The sequence below is a fragment of the Nothobranchius furzeri genome, chromosome 10 (genome assembly GCF_043380555.1).
Source record: "Nothobranchius furzeri strain GRZ-AD chromosome 10, NfurGRZ-RIMD1, whole genome shotgun sequence".
In the NCBI taxonomy this organism is placed as follows: Eukaryota; Metazoa; Chordata; class Actinopteri; order Cyprinodontiformes; family Nothobranchiidae; genus Nothobranchius; species Nothobranchius furzeri.
In genome coordinates, this window is record NC_091750.1 from 34,130,345 (window position 1) to 34,144,802 (window position 14,458).

The 14,458-nt window shown below is 43.3% G+C and overlaps 2 protein-coding genes across 2 annotated transcripts in view; both read right to left on the reverse strand.

The window, feature by feature from the left end:
* fbxw8 (F-box and WD repeat domain containing 8) overlaps positions 1-14,458 on the reverse strand; it is a 41,439-nt gene extending 26,981 nt beyond the window's left edge. The window contains exons 1-7 of the mRNA XM_054730257.2: positions 13,950-14,458; positions 13,772-13,876; positions 12,422-12,586; positions 12,241-12,329; positions 8,098-8,255; positions 7,795-7,991; positions 7,354-7,572 (exon numbers count right to left, since the gene is read on the reverse strand). Of these exons, the coding sequence (XP_054586232.2) occupies positions 7,354-7,572; positions 7,795-7,991; positions 8,098-8,255; positions 12,241-12,329; positions 12,422-12,586; positions 13,772-13,876; positions 13,950-14,321 (1,305 nt within the window). The 5' untranslated portion in view covers positions 14,322-14,458. The remainder of the gene's footprint in view (positions 1-7,353; positions 7,573-7,794; positions 7,992-8,097; positions 8,256-12,240; positions 12,330-12,421; positions 12,587-13,771; positions 13,877-13,949) is intronic.
* LOC107384864 (nuclear factor 7, ovary) lies at positions 3,030-4,896 on the reverse strand. Its single transcript, XM_015958344.3, has one exon. The coding sequence runs from the start codon at positions 4,787-4,789 to the stop codon at positions 3,356-3,358; it is 1,434 nt and encodes a 477-aa protein (XP_015813830.3). The 5' UTR covers positions 4,790-4,896; the 3' UTR covers positions 3,030-3,355.

The window sequence follows — 14,458 nt, forward strand, 5'->3', positions numbered from 1 at the left end:
ACTGAATAAAGTTCATCTCCCTTGAATCATAAATGACTTTACAGCTTTATAGGTTGATTGGGGCAGCAGTAGCTCAGGTGGTAGAGCGGGTTGCCTCATGATCGGAGGGTCATGGGTTCGATTCCAGCTCCCGCCAGGGGTATCCTGCTGTTGTGTCCTTGGGCAAGACACTTCACCCAACTTGCCTGTGTTGGTGGTGGTCAGAGGGGCCGACGGCGCCAAATGGCAGCCTCGCCTCTGTCAGACCTCCCCAGGGCGGCTGTGGCTACAAGTAGCTTACCATCACTAGCAGTGTGTGAACGTGAGAGTGTGTGAAAGCGTCTTTGGGTGTCTAGAAAAGCGCTATATAAGTTCAATGCAATATTATATAATCAAATGTGTTGAATGAACAAGATGTTTAACCCTCCCACTGTCCTAACGGGTGTGACCCCGCCAGGAAAGGTGGCCATTGAGCAGGATTGATGGTTTGTCCCTTGGGTCCATGTGGCAGGGGTGAGGAGTGAGCACCACCTCACCCCTGCCACATGGACCTCAAGTGATAAACCATCAATCCTGCTCAGTGGTCACCTTTCCTGGCGGGGTCACCCATAAAGACAGTGGGAGGGTTAAATCCTAAAGTGTTTCAGTAATCTGTGCTTTAATCAATGACGTGTTAAAATGAATGTTTCTCATGCAATGATTCATTTCAGATCTTAAACTACACCAGATTAGTGTTTGATGATTTAATGTTAATCTATCCAACACATTAAAGTATGATTATTATTAATGTTTACCATTTTGCTTCACATAACTGTTAAAACCATTTCCACTTCACACTGAGGATGAACCTCTCAGTATCTGACTGAAGGCGTGACTTCTGAAGTAGTTTGGTAATGCTCTTTTAACGCGTCAAGTTCGGATTTGCCTAATTTATAAACAAAAGTTGATAAAACTAGAGCTGTTCGATTATGGCAAAAAGGAAAAAGACAATTATTGTGACTGAAATTGAGATCTCTATTATTTAAGACGATTTTTCAATTATTGTTGATTTTATTTGTTTATTTATTCGGTCATAAAATTGCTCAGGGCACAATCAGGACGAAAGCAAACAGGAAAGAGAAAGAAACTAGATAATCACTAAAACAATTCCAGATTCCTAGTATAAAAAGCCCAAATATACATGCTCATGATTCATTTAGGCCTAACCAGCACAGACCCAAATATCCAACCAATATCTTGCAAATACTGACAGCAAGAATTATACAGTAGCATTTATAACGTTAATAACAAACATTTATGTTTTTAGTGACATTCACAAAGTGTCGCATAATATTTAGAAGAAGAAAATATCATTTCTATAGCGCCTCTCAAGATAAAAATCACGATAAGAAGAGAGAGAGTGAACAGGAAAGAGGGAAACCAGTGGATCCTGAGGAAGGTGGAATAGGTGGGGAGAGCAGAATAAAGAGAGAGAGGTGAAGAAGGTCATACAAAAGCCAGCTTGAACAAGTGAGTCTTCAGCTGCTTTTTAAAGGAGACCACTGAGTCCACTGATCTCAGGCTCAGGGGGAGAGAGGTCCAGAGTCTGGGGGCCACAGCAGCAGATGATCTGTCACCTTTGACCTTTAGCCTGGTGCTGCACAACCAGTAGGCTTTGATCACTGGACCTCAGGGACCTGCTGGGGGTGTAGGGACTAAGAAGATCACCAATGTAAGATGGTGCTTGTCCATGTAAGGCCCTATAGACCAGAACCAGGATCTTGAAATGAACCCTGAAGTTGACTGGCAGCCAGTGAAACATTAGTTCTTCTTCTCTTTGCCATACACACCACCTCACTGGGTGAGATCATTCGATCACATGGCTTCTCCTACCACTGCTATGCAGACGACACCCAGCTCTATCTGCCATTTGCACCGGACGACCACACTGTCTCAGCACAAATATCAAACTGTCTCTCTGACATATCAAAATGGATGAAATCCCACCATCTCCAACTCAACCTCTCTAAAACTGAACTACTTGTCATCCCAGCAAAACCGTCCATACAGCACAATATCTCAATCCAAAATGACTTCCTGTCTCTGGCTCCTTCAAAGGCAGTTCGAAATCTGGGTGTTGTGATTGATGAACACCTGACCTTTAAAGATCATGTTGCCTCTGTTGCCCGTTCATGCCGCTTTGCGCTGTATAACATACGAAAGATCAGACCATACCTAACACAACATGCCACCCAGCTCCTGGTGCAATCTACTGTCATCTCCCGCCTCCATTACTGCAATGCCCTTCTAACTGGTCTTCCAGGCTGGACTGTGAGACCTCTTCAAATGGTCCAGTGGTGCGTCTGGTCTTCAATCAGCCAAAAAGAGCACACGTCACCCCTCTGCTCATTGAGCTCCACTGGCTACCGCTAGCAGCACACATCAAATTCAAATTGCTAACACTAGCATACAAAGTCCGAGATGGTACGGCTCCCATCTACCTGAATCCTCTTGCAAAGGCTTACGTCTCGGCCGCTCCGGTCATCACAGGATGGTCGGCTAGCAGTGCCTACACCACGCTCAGGACAATCCAGACTCTTCTCATGCATCGTTCCACAAATGTGGAATGACCTTCCAAGCACTACCAGAACAGGAGCTTCCTTTTCTAATTTCAAGAAACTCCTGAAGACCCTGCTCTTCAGAGAGCATCTTCTAAACTAACACCCTCCCTGCACCCGTCCCCCTCTCTACTGTCCACTCCTTGTTCCCTCCTCTCCATGATTGATGTCAAGTTGTTGTTGTTGTTGTTGTTGTTAGCCTCAAGGGCAACATGCCGATTATCACTTGTAAGTCGCTTTGGACAAAAGCGTCTGCTAAATACATGAACATAGTTCCAAAATTTATCAGAACATATTACTTAAATACATGTTTTAAATAAAAAGCGTATTTTTTGGCATGTGGGACTTTGCAGGACGTGACTTTTAAAATAACAGTTAACAGTGAAATTAACTGGAACACAAACAATAAACGAAGCTTAAAAAGCAGATTTTCAGACAGTGAAGAATTAATGATGGATCAGCTGTAAAACATTTTATTTTTACATTCAGGATTACAAAGTTGGAATCAGCAGAAATAAAAATGATCAAAACATTAGAAATTATACATAAAATCATGGTTTTGAGTTCAATTCAATTTGGATCAAAATTCATGTTTTGTGTTGTGAAAATTACATTTATGCTTTTTCTCAAAAATAAAAACATTGATTTTGTTTAAGGATTTCAGTTTGTAAAGACTGGATTTTGCTTTTTATTTCTTTAAAAGACAAAATTTTATAATATGAGGACCAAAGAAAAACTGCTGTAGAAATAAATAATCACTTCAGAATATCTAAAAAGAATCAGTCGGACTTCACCATCATCTCCGTTTTACAGATTTTGAGCTCGGAGGTTTTAGCAGCTCCAGCTGCTCTAACACGGAAAAAAGGGAAAAGTTTTTCAGTGAAAGTGTCTCTGTGAGTGCAGAGGTGAGACATGTCTTCAGAGTCGTAGAAGGACACGTCCCCTCTGTCGTAGTCCAGCTGGACTCTGATCCTCTGGAGATTCTTCTTCACTGAGATGATCTGACCAGAACCATTAACGTATTTTCCACGAGCATGCAGTAAACACCAGATCCCATATTCTGGTGAAGGTTTTAGCTCTCCCTTCCTGTCCACTGTCTCTTTAACCAAACCAACACTCCAGAAAGGATGATCTCCCACCTCCACCTCCCAGCTGTATCTCCCTGAGCTGAAGCCCTCAGAACCAAAAACATTTGTATACTTAGTGTTTCTCTCTGGATTATCAGGAAGCTGCTGCCATGTGTCTCCATGTCTCACACTGGTCAGATCATCAGACACATAGAGCCCGGGGTGGGCAGTGTTTGGGTCCAGGATGACAGGACTGAAGTGGACCTTGTCCTTCATCTTCTCCCAGACTCTGAAGGACAGGTTGCCCAGGTGTTTGGCCACATCTATCAGAGCTCCTGAGACCAGCTGTGGATCTGACACTGAGCTCTGGGTTCTGGTTCTGGTCCGAGTGTCTTTATAGCTGCTGAGGAACGCCACATTGTCTTTCTGCAGCTGGTCTTCAACAGCAGAGATGCTGTCTGACAGAGAGGAGATCTGCTCCTGAATCCTCTTCATCTCTCTGCTGATAGTCTTCTCCTTCTGCTCCTCTTCCTCCCTCAGAGCTGCCAGTCTGGACTCCTCTTCCTCTTTCAGGAACTGGTGGAGCTTGTTGAACTCTGCTCTGATCTGTCTCTCTGTGGACACCAGCTGCTTCTTGGAGTGTCGAATCACATCATCGTATGTTTCCTCCACTTGTTTGTATTTGTTCCTCTTGTCCTGCAGAGACTTTAAGTCCGATTCCAGCTGCTCCTTCAGCTCACGGACTGCTTGTTCTACAGGAACCACTTTGTGACTCTGGTGGAGAGAAAAGTCACAGACAGGACACACAGCTCTCTGCTCGTCTTCACAGAACAGTTTAGGCTCTTCCTGATGTTTGCTGCACACCACCTGCAACGTCTTCTCTCCTTTTTCTGTCTCAGATGATCCAGATTTCTGCCTCCCAGCAAAAGAGTCAGCAAGTTGCTTCAGTCCAAAATTCACTACGATGTCCTTAGAAGACCTTCTTTTACAAACAGGGCAGTTTCTGTTGTTAGCTTGTTTCCAGAACTTCTGCAGGCAGCTTGAACAGAAGCTGTGGTTGCAGCTCAGAGACACAGGATCTCTGAAAGTCTCTGAACAAACGAAGCAGCTCAGATAATCTTCAACAAGAGCGAGTTTCTCGGCCATTTCTTCTTGTAGAAAAATATTAAAAACTCAATAACGTACTAGTCTCGTGGTGTTGCTTCGTCTGATCCACACAGCGTTTGAATCTTTCACTTTCATTTGTGTCATGGGTGGGGGAGGGTTGAAAAGTAACTGATGTTTCATCCAGATGCCTTCAGATGGTGCTGTTACTGTTTCATATTTTCTAAAGTACTTCTTTACCATATTTGCTCATAACAAGTATTATTCTTACAATTAAATCAGCTGAAATTGTGCTGAAACATCTGCAGAAGAATACTGATGCAACAAACTCATCTGTGAATTTAAATATTTAGACTTTATTTTATAACTGGCCTTTATTTAGCTTGAAGATTTGTATATGAAGATTAAAATGTACAATAAAAAATAAGGTTGTGAAATAAATTCAAGCACTTGTGGGACAAAATTTCAGAAATGTTTATGTATAATCGTGTACTTTTATATTTTTGCACTAATATACACAAAAATATAAAAGTGACACAAACAACCGAGACACAAAATCTAATAAAATGTCGCTTTACGTGTTTTTTTTCTATGTGAAAACAAGTACATGTTTTTCTTCTGATTTTCTGTATTTTTTGTTGTTTTCTTAAAGAGCAAGTCACCCCCTACCAGAGTATTACTCCACTTCCTGTTTGAAAAATGCAACAAATGCTGTTGCCTGGCAGACCGAGAGGGCGGAGCCGCTAACAAACACACACAGGCTCACAACGACATTGTGACATCATATGGTACCAGCTAACGTTCTAGGGTACCTCTTAGCCAATAGCGATGGCAGATTTAAATTCAAATGCAGTGCAGAGTTTTTACCTGACAACGGCACAACACTGACAGTTTTAGGCAGAACATTTAAATTTTAACTAGAATGCACTAAAGTGCAAAAGTATTGACGACACGTGTCTGCAGCACGATTAGACACACATTTATATAGTTTATCAGAAATAATAAAGTTGATTTGATGACTTGCTCTTTAAATTCATATTACATGAATGTGAATTTTACATTTTTCCCCGTTATTCAGATTGTGTTACTGTGGTAAAATGTATTTCCTTTACTTCTAATCTTCACATTTTATTCCTCCAAATGTAAACACTGAAAATACTCAGAAGAAGAAAAGGAAGTTCATATAAATTAATAAAAAATTCTAAGTTTCATTAGTTTCATTAATGTATCACTTTAAAATCTATTACGCTGTAATACACACCAAAATAATAAATCTTAAATAAATATATCAAAACACAGAATGTGAAGCTGAAGTAAAACCTGAGACAGTGAGGACTCTGGAGTATCGCCTCCTGATCCCAGCAGATGTGTCTCGTTGCTCTAAGTAAAGCTTTAAGAGTCAATTAGCAGCGCGGGGGCCTTAGAAACACGATATTATTAGAAACAAACAGAAGCTGCTTCAGAAACAACACACGAGAAAAGTTAACTTAACGGTTGTGGTAATTAGTAGCAGAGTCCAGGGAAGGCTGGCTGCTATTTCAAATGTAAACAAATCCTCTACAGGATCTAAAGGTGATCACGTGACCACACAGGTGGAGAAAACTGGTTTCACCGCCTCCAAAATTAAAAAATAAAAGACTTGACATGTGGCAACGTGAAAAATATGATGCACCTTTTCACAATAAGAGTTTACTTCACTTAGCAGGATGGAGAAAACGAGTGTTGAATTAAACGGCCAAAAGCCAAAACTTCAGTCTCGCTGCTTTTACTTCAGGATGAACGCAACCAGCAGCTCTTGTGTTTCGTTTTTACTGAAGCGTTTAATCACGCACCTGCTGGGAACACGTGTGACCTCGGTCCCGCCAACGGAAACCAGCGTTTCCATTAGCGGGACCGAGGTAGCTAGCGTGCTTTTAAAACTACAATCCAGAAGAACGGGTTGCAGGTTGGTCCGGATTGCTGCCAACAGTCATATTAACACACACACACACACACACACACACACACACACACACACACACACACACACACACACACACACACACACACACACACACACACACACACACACACACACACACACACACACACACACACACACACACAACCTTGACACGGCTCCATAACTTTCATCAACATACAAACAACAAAACTGTAAGGTAATAGGAATAATGGAGCTCTGCGTGTTGATAACATGAACAATGAAACCGGTCTAGCCTCAGCTGATAGTAGAAATAATGTTTTATGATTAAAGTTCAGCAGAAATATAAATATAGTTTAAAACATCTTGTTTAATATGATTGTACACGTTTTTGTTCTCATCTGTGCAGATATGTGAGTGTTCCAGTATCAGTACATAAATCATCTAAAGCCGTGCAGCATCCAAATGCACCTAATAATCTAACCACCTCTGTGGCAGGATCCTGCAAACTGAGAGCCTGAGAGCATGAAAATAAAAGCCCATTCCTAACCAGGAATTACATCTGCAGCAAGCTGGTGGCTCAGCTCAACTTTCACAACAATTATTGATCTGTTTTTGTCAAATTAACCGTTTTTTACACATTTAAAACCAGCACGTTAACATTTATTAAAATCAATAATCTGACCTTGTTGCCGCCGTCATGCATGGCCCAGCCTGCACGCTTCACCCCAAAGGCAGCGAGCAGGTTGGAGGCATCCAGACAGGTGACAGGGTGACCGTAGACGGAGTGGAGCGTCTGTGGCTGCTCCTCTCGGGGGTTCAACAGGTGGACGTCTTCTCCTGCTGCTAAAACCATCAGCGGTGACTGCTTGGGCCTGTCTGGGACCAGAACCAGGCTCTCCACCTGCAGTGCAAAAGACTTAAAGGTAGAATTCAAGCTAGTCATCGATATTTGTCGTTGATCAAAGGGCTGGACTCATTTGGTGGATTTTAACTGATGTTATTGAACACGGTTTTGCAGTTAGTTTATTGAGAAAATTGGGAAACAGGAAGTGGATAATATCTAGTAAAACAATCCATCATCTAAGTGTTTTCGACAAATGAAGCCACAGAAAGTCTCACTCACAGTTTTGGATAGATGGACCTGGCAGGCGGTCCTCCAGTAGCCACAGTCAGTAGCGCAGTCGAGCCGGACGTCTGATCCCGTAGCCGACACCAGGGCGGGAGTGTCTGGACTCAGAGCCAAAGCCTGGATCCTTCCTGGGACCTGGTAATGATGGATGGGCTCTCCTCCTGTCTCTGTGCTCCACAGGTCTACACAGCCTAGACCCAAACATGACACGTTTACTGATCCACCTCTGCCGTCACTCCCGTCAGCAGTCTACTCTGACCCCTAGTGATGTGATAATCATTCCAGATCCCGTCTCACCATCTTCGTAAGCAGCAGCAGCCACCGTGCTGTTCACCTGGACGTGACTAGCGTGTGGTCTGGGGTTTGTATTAGCCGACAGACTGTTGGTCTTCAGGTAGGATGCCGCCGAGTCCCAGTGAAGCGTATCCCAAAGCCTCACGTCGCCCGATGTGTACCTTAGAGACAAACAACAGCAGAAATGTTTTAAAAACAAATGTAAATAGTTGAACCTCTCAAACGTTTCTCTGACTTATTTGTTTTCTAACATCGTCACTTGATCTTTTGAGCATCGTGGCGGGAAAATGGCAAACGCGTCGCTCCACATGACAGGTGCTTCCCTAAAACTTTGGTGCGTTACCCCTTCTTTCCACGGGAGCCGTCAGCAGCACGTTACTGCAGCAGCACGTCTTGCTGGCGTAAGCTGCTGCTTGGCCCTTCCCACGAGACGCGAAGCAGCAGGGGAGCAGCTGTCACCGACTGAGCACGAAGTCACACGAGTGACTTCGTCAGTAAACACAACAACAAGCAGGAGAAAACTACAACATGGTTTGTGTTTTATGTTCTGTCCGTTTTATAATCGCCAATACGGACCTGAAAAACAAAGGAGACCGCTAGCTAGGTGATAACTTCTCACGGGGACGCACAGTTAGTAACTTTTTTTTAAAGTAAAGCAACCGGAAGGCAGTACGTTCTTTATTCTGAAAATCTCGGGAGCTTTGCTCCGTTTCCGCGTCCGATTTCCTGTCTTTCCTTCCCCAAAAATGTCGAACTTGACCCGTTTCAGAGGTTTCAGCAGAGATGCTGCTCCTGAGACGCGGCCGACTCGTGCTGCTGACGGCTGCTGACGGCTCCGGTGGAAAGCCGGGGTTAGAGTTTAAATGTTTACCTGGATTTATTTTTTTTGTGCCTCTTTTGAAAAACGTTTGCTTCTGAGGCAGAAATATGTTGTTTTTAAGTTACATATGATTAAATACCACAAATTGATCCTAAAGATCAGACTTTAAAAGTAGTCCTGGGAAAGAGCATCTGTTCCAAGATTATGGAAAATCCTAAAATGTCTCTCACAGGTGGTGTAACGGATGTTTTCTAGAGCAGTTTTTGCCATCGATATTGCTGCTTGAATATTATTGTGGTTTGGTTTGCTACGATGAGCGTATACAGTTATATCTGCGGGAAGCTTATTGTTTTAGTTGATGAGTGAGTATAGGGGTGGGATTTAATAAGTTTTCTTCGTCCCGCTCCTTTTCAGGTCATTTTTGTTGCTTGTTTTTGTGCACTTTGTTTTATATATGTATTTTGTTGTGTCTGAAATGAACAAATTAAAAAAAGAATTATGGCAACCAATAAATCCATTCATTGTGAATGACCCATTCTTAATAACTGGATTCTGATCTGATTCTACGGCTACGATGGCGCATCGCGTTGGGAATTAAGGCAGAAAAGGTGCCATAACATCAAAAATGTAAAACGGGACCCTCTGGAACAAATAGTTCACTTTCTCATAGAGACGCAGCTTTGGGGGTAAGTCAGGAGAAAGGGGGCTGGACTTTTGAAATGAACTTACTGAAAAAGCTTCATACTCCAACAGCTTTTTCAGGAACTCCTATCAAACCTTTCAGGGTTTGTTTAAAAACCAAATCTAACATCAACCAAAAACAAAGCTTGTTTTTCTCTACTAACGTGAGCATCCCTCTCACTGAAAAGACCACTGTTCTAAAACTCCCCCTTATTTCCTCACCCCAGCTGATTAGCTCTCACCGCGGGGGACGACCCGCCACCTCCACAGATACGATCATGTGTGAGCAGGAATCCGCCTTGGAGCCGCCACGTGTCACACACCAACAGCATGTTTGACACGAAGCATGCATGCACGCATCTGCCTGTGTGTGTGCGTGCGTGCGTGTGTGTGCGTGTGTGTGTGTGTGCGTGTGTGTGTGTGTGTGTGTGTGTGTGTGTGCGTGCGTGCGTGCGTGTGTGTGTGTGTGTGTGTGTCTGCAGAGCTTGGCAGGAAGTAAAGAACAGAAGTGCACACTTTAGGATTAATTGGATCAGAACCACGATGCCAGCTAGCAACAGGAAGACAACGCTGAATCTCATCCAAGAAGCGCATCAGAAACTTTTGCGTAGAGAAAACTTTGCTCTCAGACTAAAGCAGCCGCCGCCGTGCGAGGCTGAGCAGATCCGGCCTTCTTCCTGTGTGTGTGTGTGACGAGTGTTCTGTTAAAGAGAGTGCTCCTCCTGCTGTCTTCTAGGTGCCAGATCACGTTCCACCGCCTTCCTTCCTACGACCCAATCCAATCACCCTTGACTAACTCCTAACTGCCATTGATTCTTTTCCAGATAAACAAACTCAAGTACTTTCCAATAACTGAATTAAACCATAAAGACCAATAATGGGGAAAGTATTGACGTTGTAAATTTGTTAAATGCATGAAGCTGTTTAAGCGTGTTTAGTTCATTGTTGTGTAAGACGCCTTATCTAATGTCTGGAATGTTTTGGTACGGTGTGTCTGCTCATTTAAAACCATACAAACATACACTCCTCTCCACTGGGATCCAGCAGGACTAATGGGAATCTAGTCACGTCTGTCCCGGGAGACCCTGCTGCGCTCCTTAAGGGCGGCCTATTGAGTCTTTGAGGTCTCCGACTATCTATCACTGTCTCGTCCCGGTTAGTTAGCGGCTGCTTTTGGTTCAGTTAAAGGGACATTCTAGACAATCTGAAGTGTTTTTGAATAAATGCTATAGCTGGTTATATTCTAACCCTGGAGAGATTTATGCAGGAGAAACAGTTTACATCTGACAGGACTGATGAGGTAGCGGCTAGTCCGGACGCAGCGGGGACCAAAATGGATCGCTGCTGTGTTAAAACTACTGGGTTTCCCTGCAGGTCATTAAAAAAGGTATTTCATAAACTTTACCACCAACAAAAGCTGCTGCAAAGCTGCTAAATACTGGAAATCCTAAACTAATTCATTATAGACACACACCTGTGACTGTTTTTAATTTTCTTGGGTTTATTTTTCTTTTTTTGTAAATTGCACATCAATTTTGTTCAACATAAATAAAAAATGCAAATAGAATAATTTTTTTTTCCTTGCCCTGAACTGTAGTTTAAGCAGAAAACTAATAAACTCCTGCTGAACTTGACCCCTGGATGCCCGGAGATGCTGCCTTCTGCTGCTGATGATAATTTAAAGAGCAAGTCACCCCCAAAGCAACTTTATTTTCCTGATAAACTATATAAATGCGTGTCTAATCGTGCTGCAGACACGTGTCGTCAGTAGTTTTGTACTTTAGTGCATTTTAGTTAAAATTTTAATTTTCTGCCTAAAACTGTCAGTGTTGTGCCGTTGTCAGGTAAAAACTCTGCACTGCATTTGAATTTAAATCTGCCTTCGCTATTGACTAAGAGGTACCCTAGAACGTTAGCTGGTACCATATGATGTCACAATGTTGTTGTGAGCCTGTGTGTGTATGTGTGTGTGTATTTGTTAGCGGCTCCGCCCTCTTGGTCTGCTAGGCAACAGCATTTGTTGCATTTTTCAAACAGGAAGTGGAGTAAGAATCTGGTAGGGGGTGACTTACTCTTTAACTTCTGAATAACCACAGAGATCTGTGTAAATAAAGTGCTGTTGGTGAAAAGGTTCATAAAAAGACATTTGCAATGAGATTCTGACGTTTTTAAGACCTCATCAGTCCTGAAGGTTGAGCTCAAATGACTGGAAAACGAGTCTCTGCAGCCAAAAGCCGCTGCAGCTGGCACACGGGAATGAAAACTGGACGCTGGATCAATGAAAGATGGGGTTTGGGCTGATAAATCACATTTTCTTTAAGATCATATGGATGTTCAGGTCTGTGTGCTGTTACTGGTGAGGTTCAAACCACCTTTTCATCAGTGAAAAACCCCAAAAACCTAATTAAAAATGTCTCCGTCAATCATGGCATACATAGAGTTTTCTGTCTCTTTATTTGCTCTGTTCCAAACGCGTAACGCCTCGTGTTTTTAATTAGCTGCTTTGCCATAAATCACAAAAGCAATCAAACTATAATTATTTACAGTGACAGTAAAATCCATGGAGATGATCTCAGGATAAGTGTTGCTTCCAACATTAACACACAGAAGACGTCAGACGTAATCTGCCCGTCCTTGAAACTCACCCAGCCAAGACGAAGCCGTCGCACGAGCTGACGTCACACAGCACCTTCCCCAGCTCGAACTGCAGCTGCCTGACGGATCCCACCCGATTCTAGGCAAACAAAGACAGCTACGGACTTATAATTAAACCCTCAGGCGTTTGAGATTTGAGCACAATTCCACTTAAGGACAACTCAAGCCCACCTTCCAGTTGGAGCGAACCGTTCTGGCCGAGTGTCTGTAGTCTCGCAGGGTGCTCTTCCAGCAGGGGGAGTCAGACACGCTGGCATCCTGATGGTACCCCTCCCTCTGGCACATCCTGAACCACAGAACGCCGTCCTCAGCAAGGACCCGCCATGCCCTGCTCACCTGGGAGGAGATTGGACAACCAGACTCTGGCTTGAGTCAGCATACATTAAGCTTAACGGGCCCGGCTGGCTGCCAAACAGAACACTAAGCCACGTGCTGCCCTAAGGAGTGAAGTCCATCATAAAGATCCAATTTTAAAATGTACTCGTTAGAACAGTGCTTTTGTTTTGTGTGGATTTCTATTATTCGTAGCTATCGGGGACTGGTAGGACACAGAAACATAAAATAAAAAGAGTATTTGTGTTTTCTTTCCATACTTTCCGTTTCAATAATCTAAATAGTTCTAAAAATTAAAAAGAAAAACAGTCAAATGTTTATTTTGGGATAAAAACAGACTAAAAACAACAAAATGACTTCATAGAGCTTGACTGAATAATAAAAACAGCTCTAAATAGAACAGAATAAAAGCAAATGTTCTGATATAATGACTCAGGCTTTCAGGATGACTGGAAGCTTTAAAGGATAATTATGTCATTTTTGGGGGGGGGGGGGTGTTAATGAACCCATGAGCTGTGCTAGGTAGAAACAAAAGTTCCCGTAAACGGCCCATTTTGAACGCCTTGCACCTTAAATGTAATTTGAAGCCCGTTTCCAGGGATAGAATACAATATCTGCTTATTCTGATGTGATGCAGAACATCAGAGGTGAGTCATGAGGAATTAAACGGGCTTTGCTTTAAATCCATGCTGTAGCGTAGCGGGAAAACAGGTAAACGAAACAGCTCTGTGTTTTAAAAAAGAACTACAGCATGGACTTAGAGACACGACACAGCAAGAACACACCTAAGGGGCTTTGCTCTCTTTATCAGGAAGTGAAAATAATGTTCTGCTTGAAATCTGTGAAATGAGAAAGCTGCATCCTGCCTAGCGTGGTAACTATTTACAGCTAAGTCCATCAAGACATATTCATGGATGCAGACCTCCACCATCATCAGTGGAATGACAGCGAGTCCATCCCTACTGTGTGTGTGTGTGTGTGTGTGTGTGTGTGTGTGTGTGTGTGTGTGTGTGTGTGTGTGTGTGTGTGTGTGTGTGTGTGTGTGTGTGTGTGTGTGTGTGTGTGTGTAACAGTGGGGTTTGGATTTGCCTGATAAGATGTCTCCTTTCTGTGCACAAATAAAGGTGATATAAGTTCAAACTACTTTTTAAACACGTTTCTGTGCCTGGTCCCTTCACCTGAGCTCACCTGAGCACAGCGGCCGAGTTCAACACGGTTGAGGTACTGGAATATCTTCAGGGCTAACTCGTACGGCAACTCGATGTCAAAGAAGGGGATGTCATTGACTTCATTCTGTGAGAGAATGAACGAGTGAACATTACAGGTTGGCTATTTCTGTTAGACTACACCGTCAACACCATCCTACCAGATCGTGGATCAGCTGATCCACCAGCTCCTCTTCCTTTTTCTGCTTCCTCTCAGGCTGTTTCTGCAGCTGCAGGGATGCGCTGCAGGCGTCGGTGATGTGATGGTACAGCCTCTTCCTCCTGGTTCTCTCCTCCTGAATCCTGTCCAGCAGAGGACTGGTCCTCCCGTCCAGCAGACTGCGTGCGATGGACACATACTCGGGCTGATCCTTCGTGTCTGTCTCATCCCTTTGCCCATCACCTGTCTTCCTTAACTGGTTAGAAACGCCTCGGGAGGAAGAAGCAGCACAAACGTGTCGATTATCTTCATTTTTACCGCTCAACTCTTGTTTCCAACGCTCCCTGAACGCAGCAAGCTCGTTCTCCTCCATGTCATTGTTGACTGAACACCAGGTCGTAATGTTATGAACAAAGAAAATACGTTTATAGTAGAGAGTTTAGTGTTTCAGGGCAGTAGCGATAAAGTACTTTCGGCACCGACATAAAAACAACCCAGTCCTACTCTAAA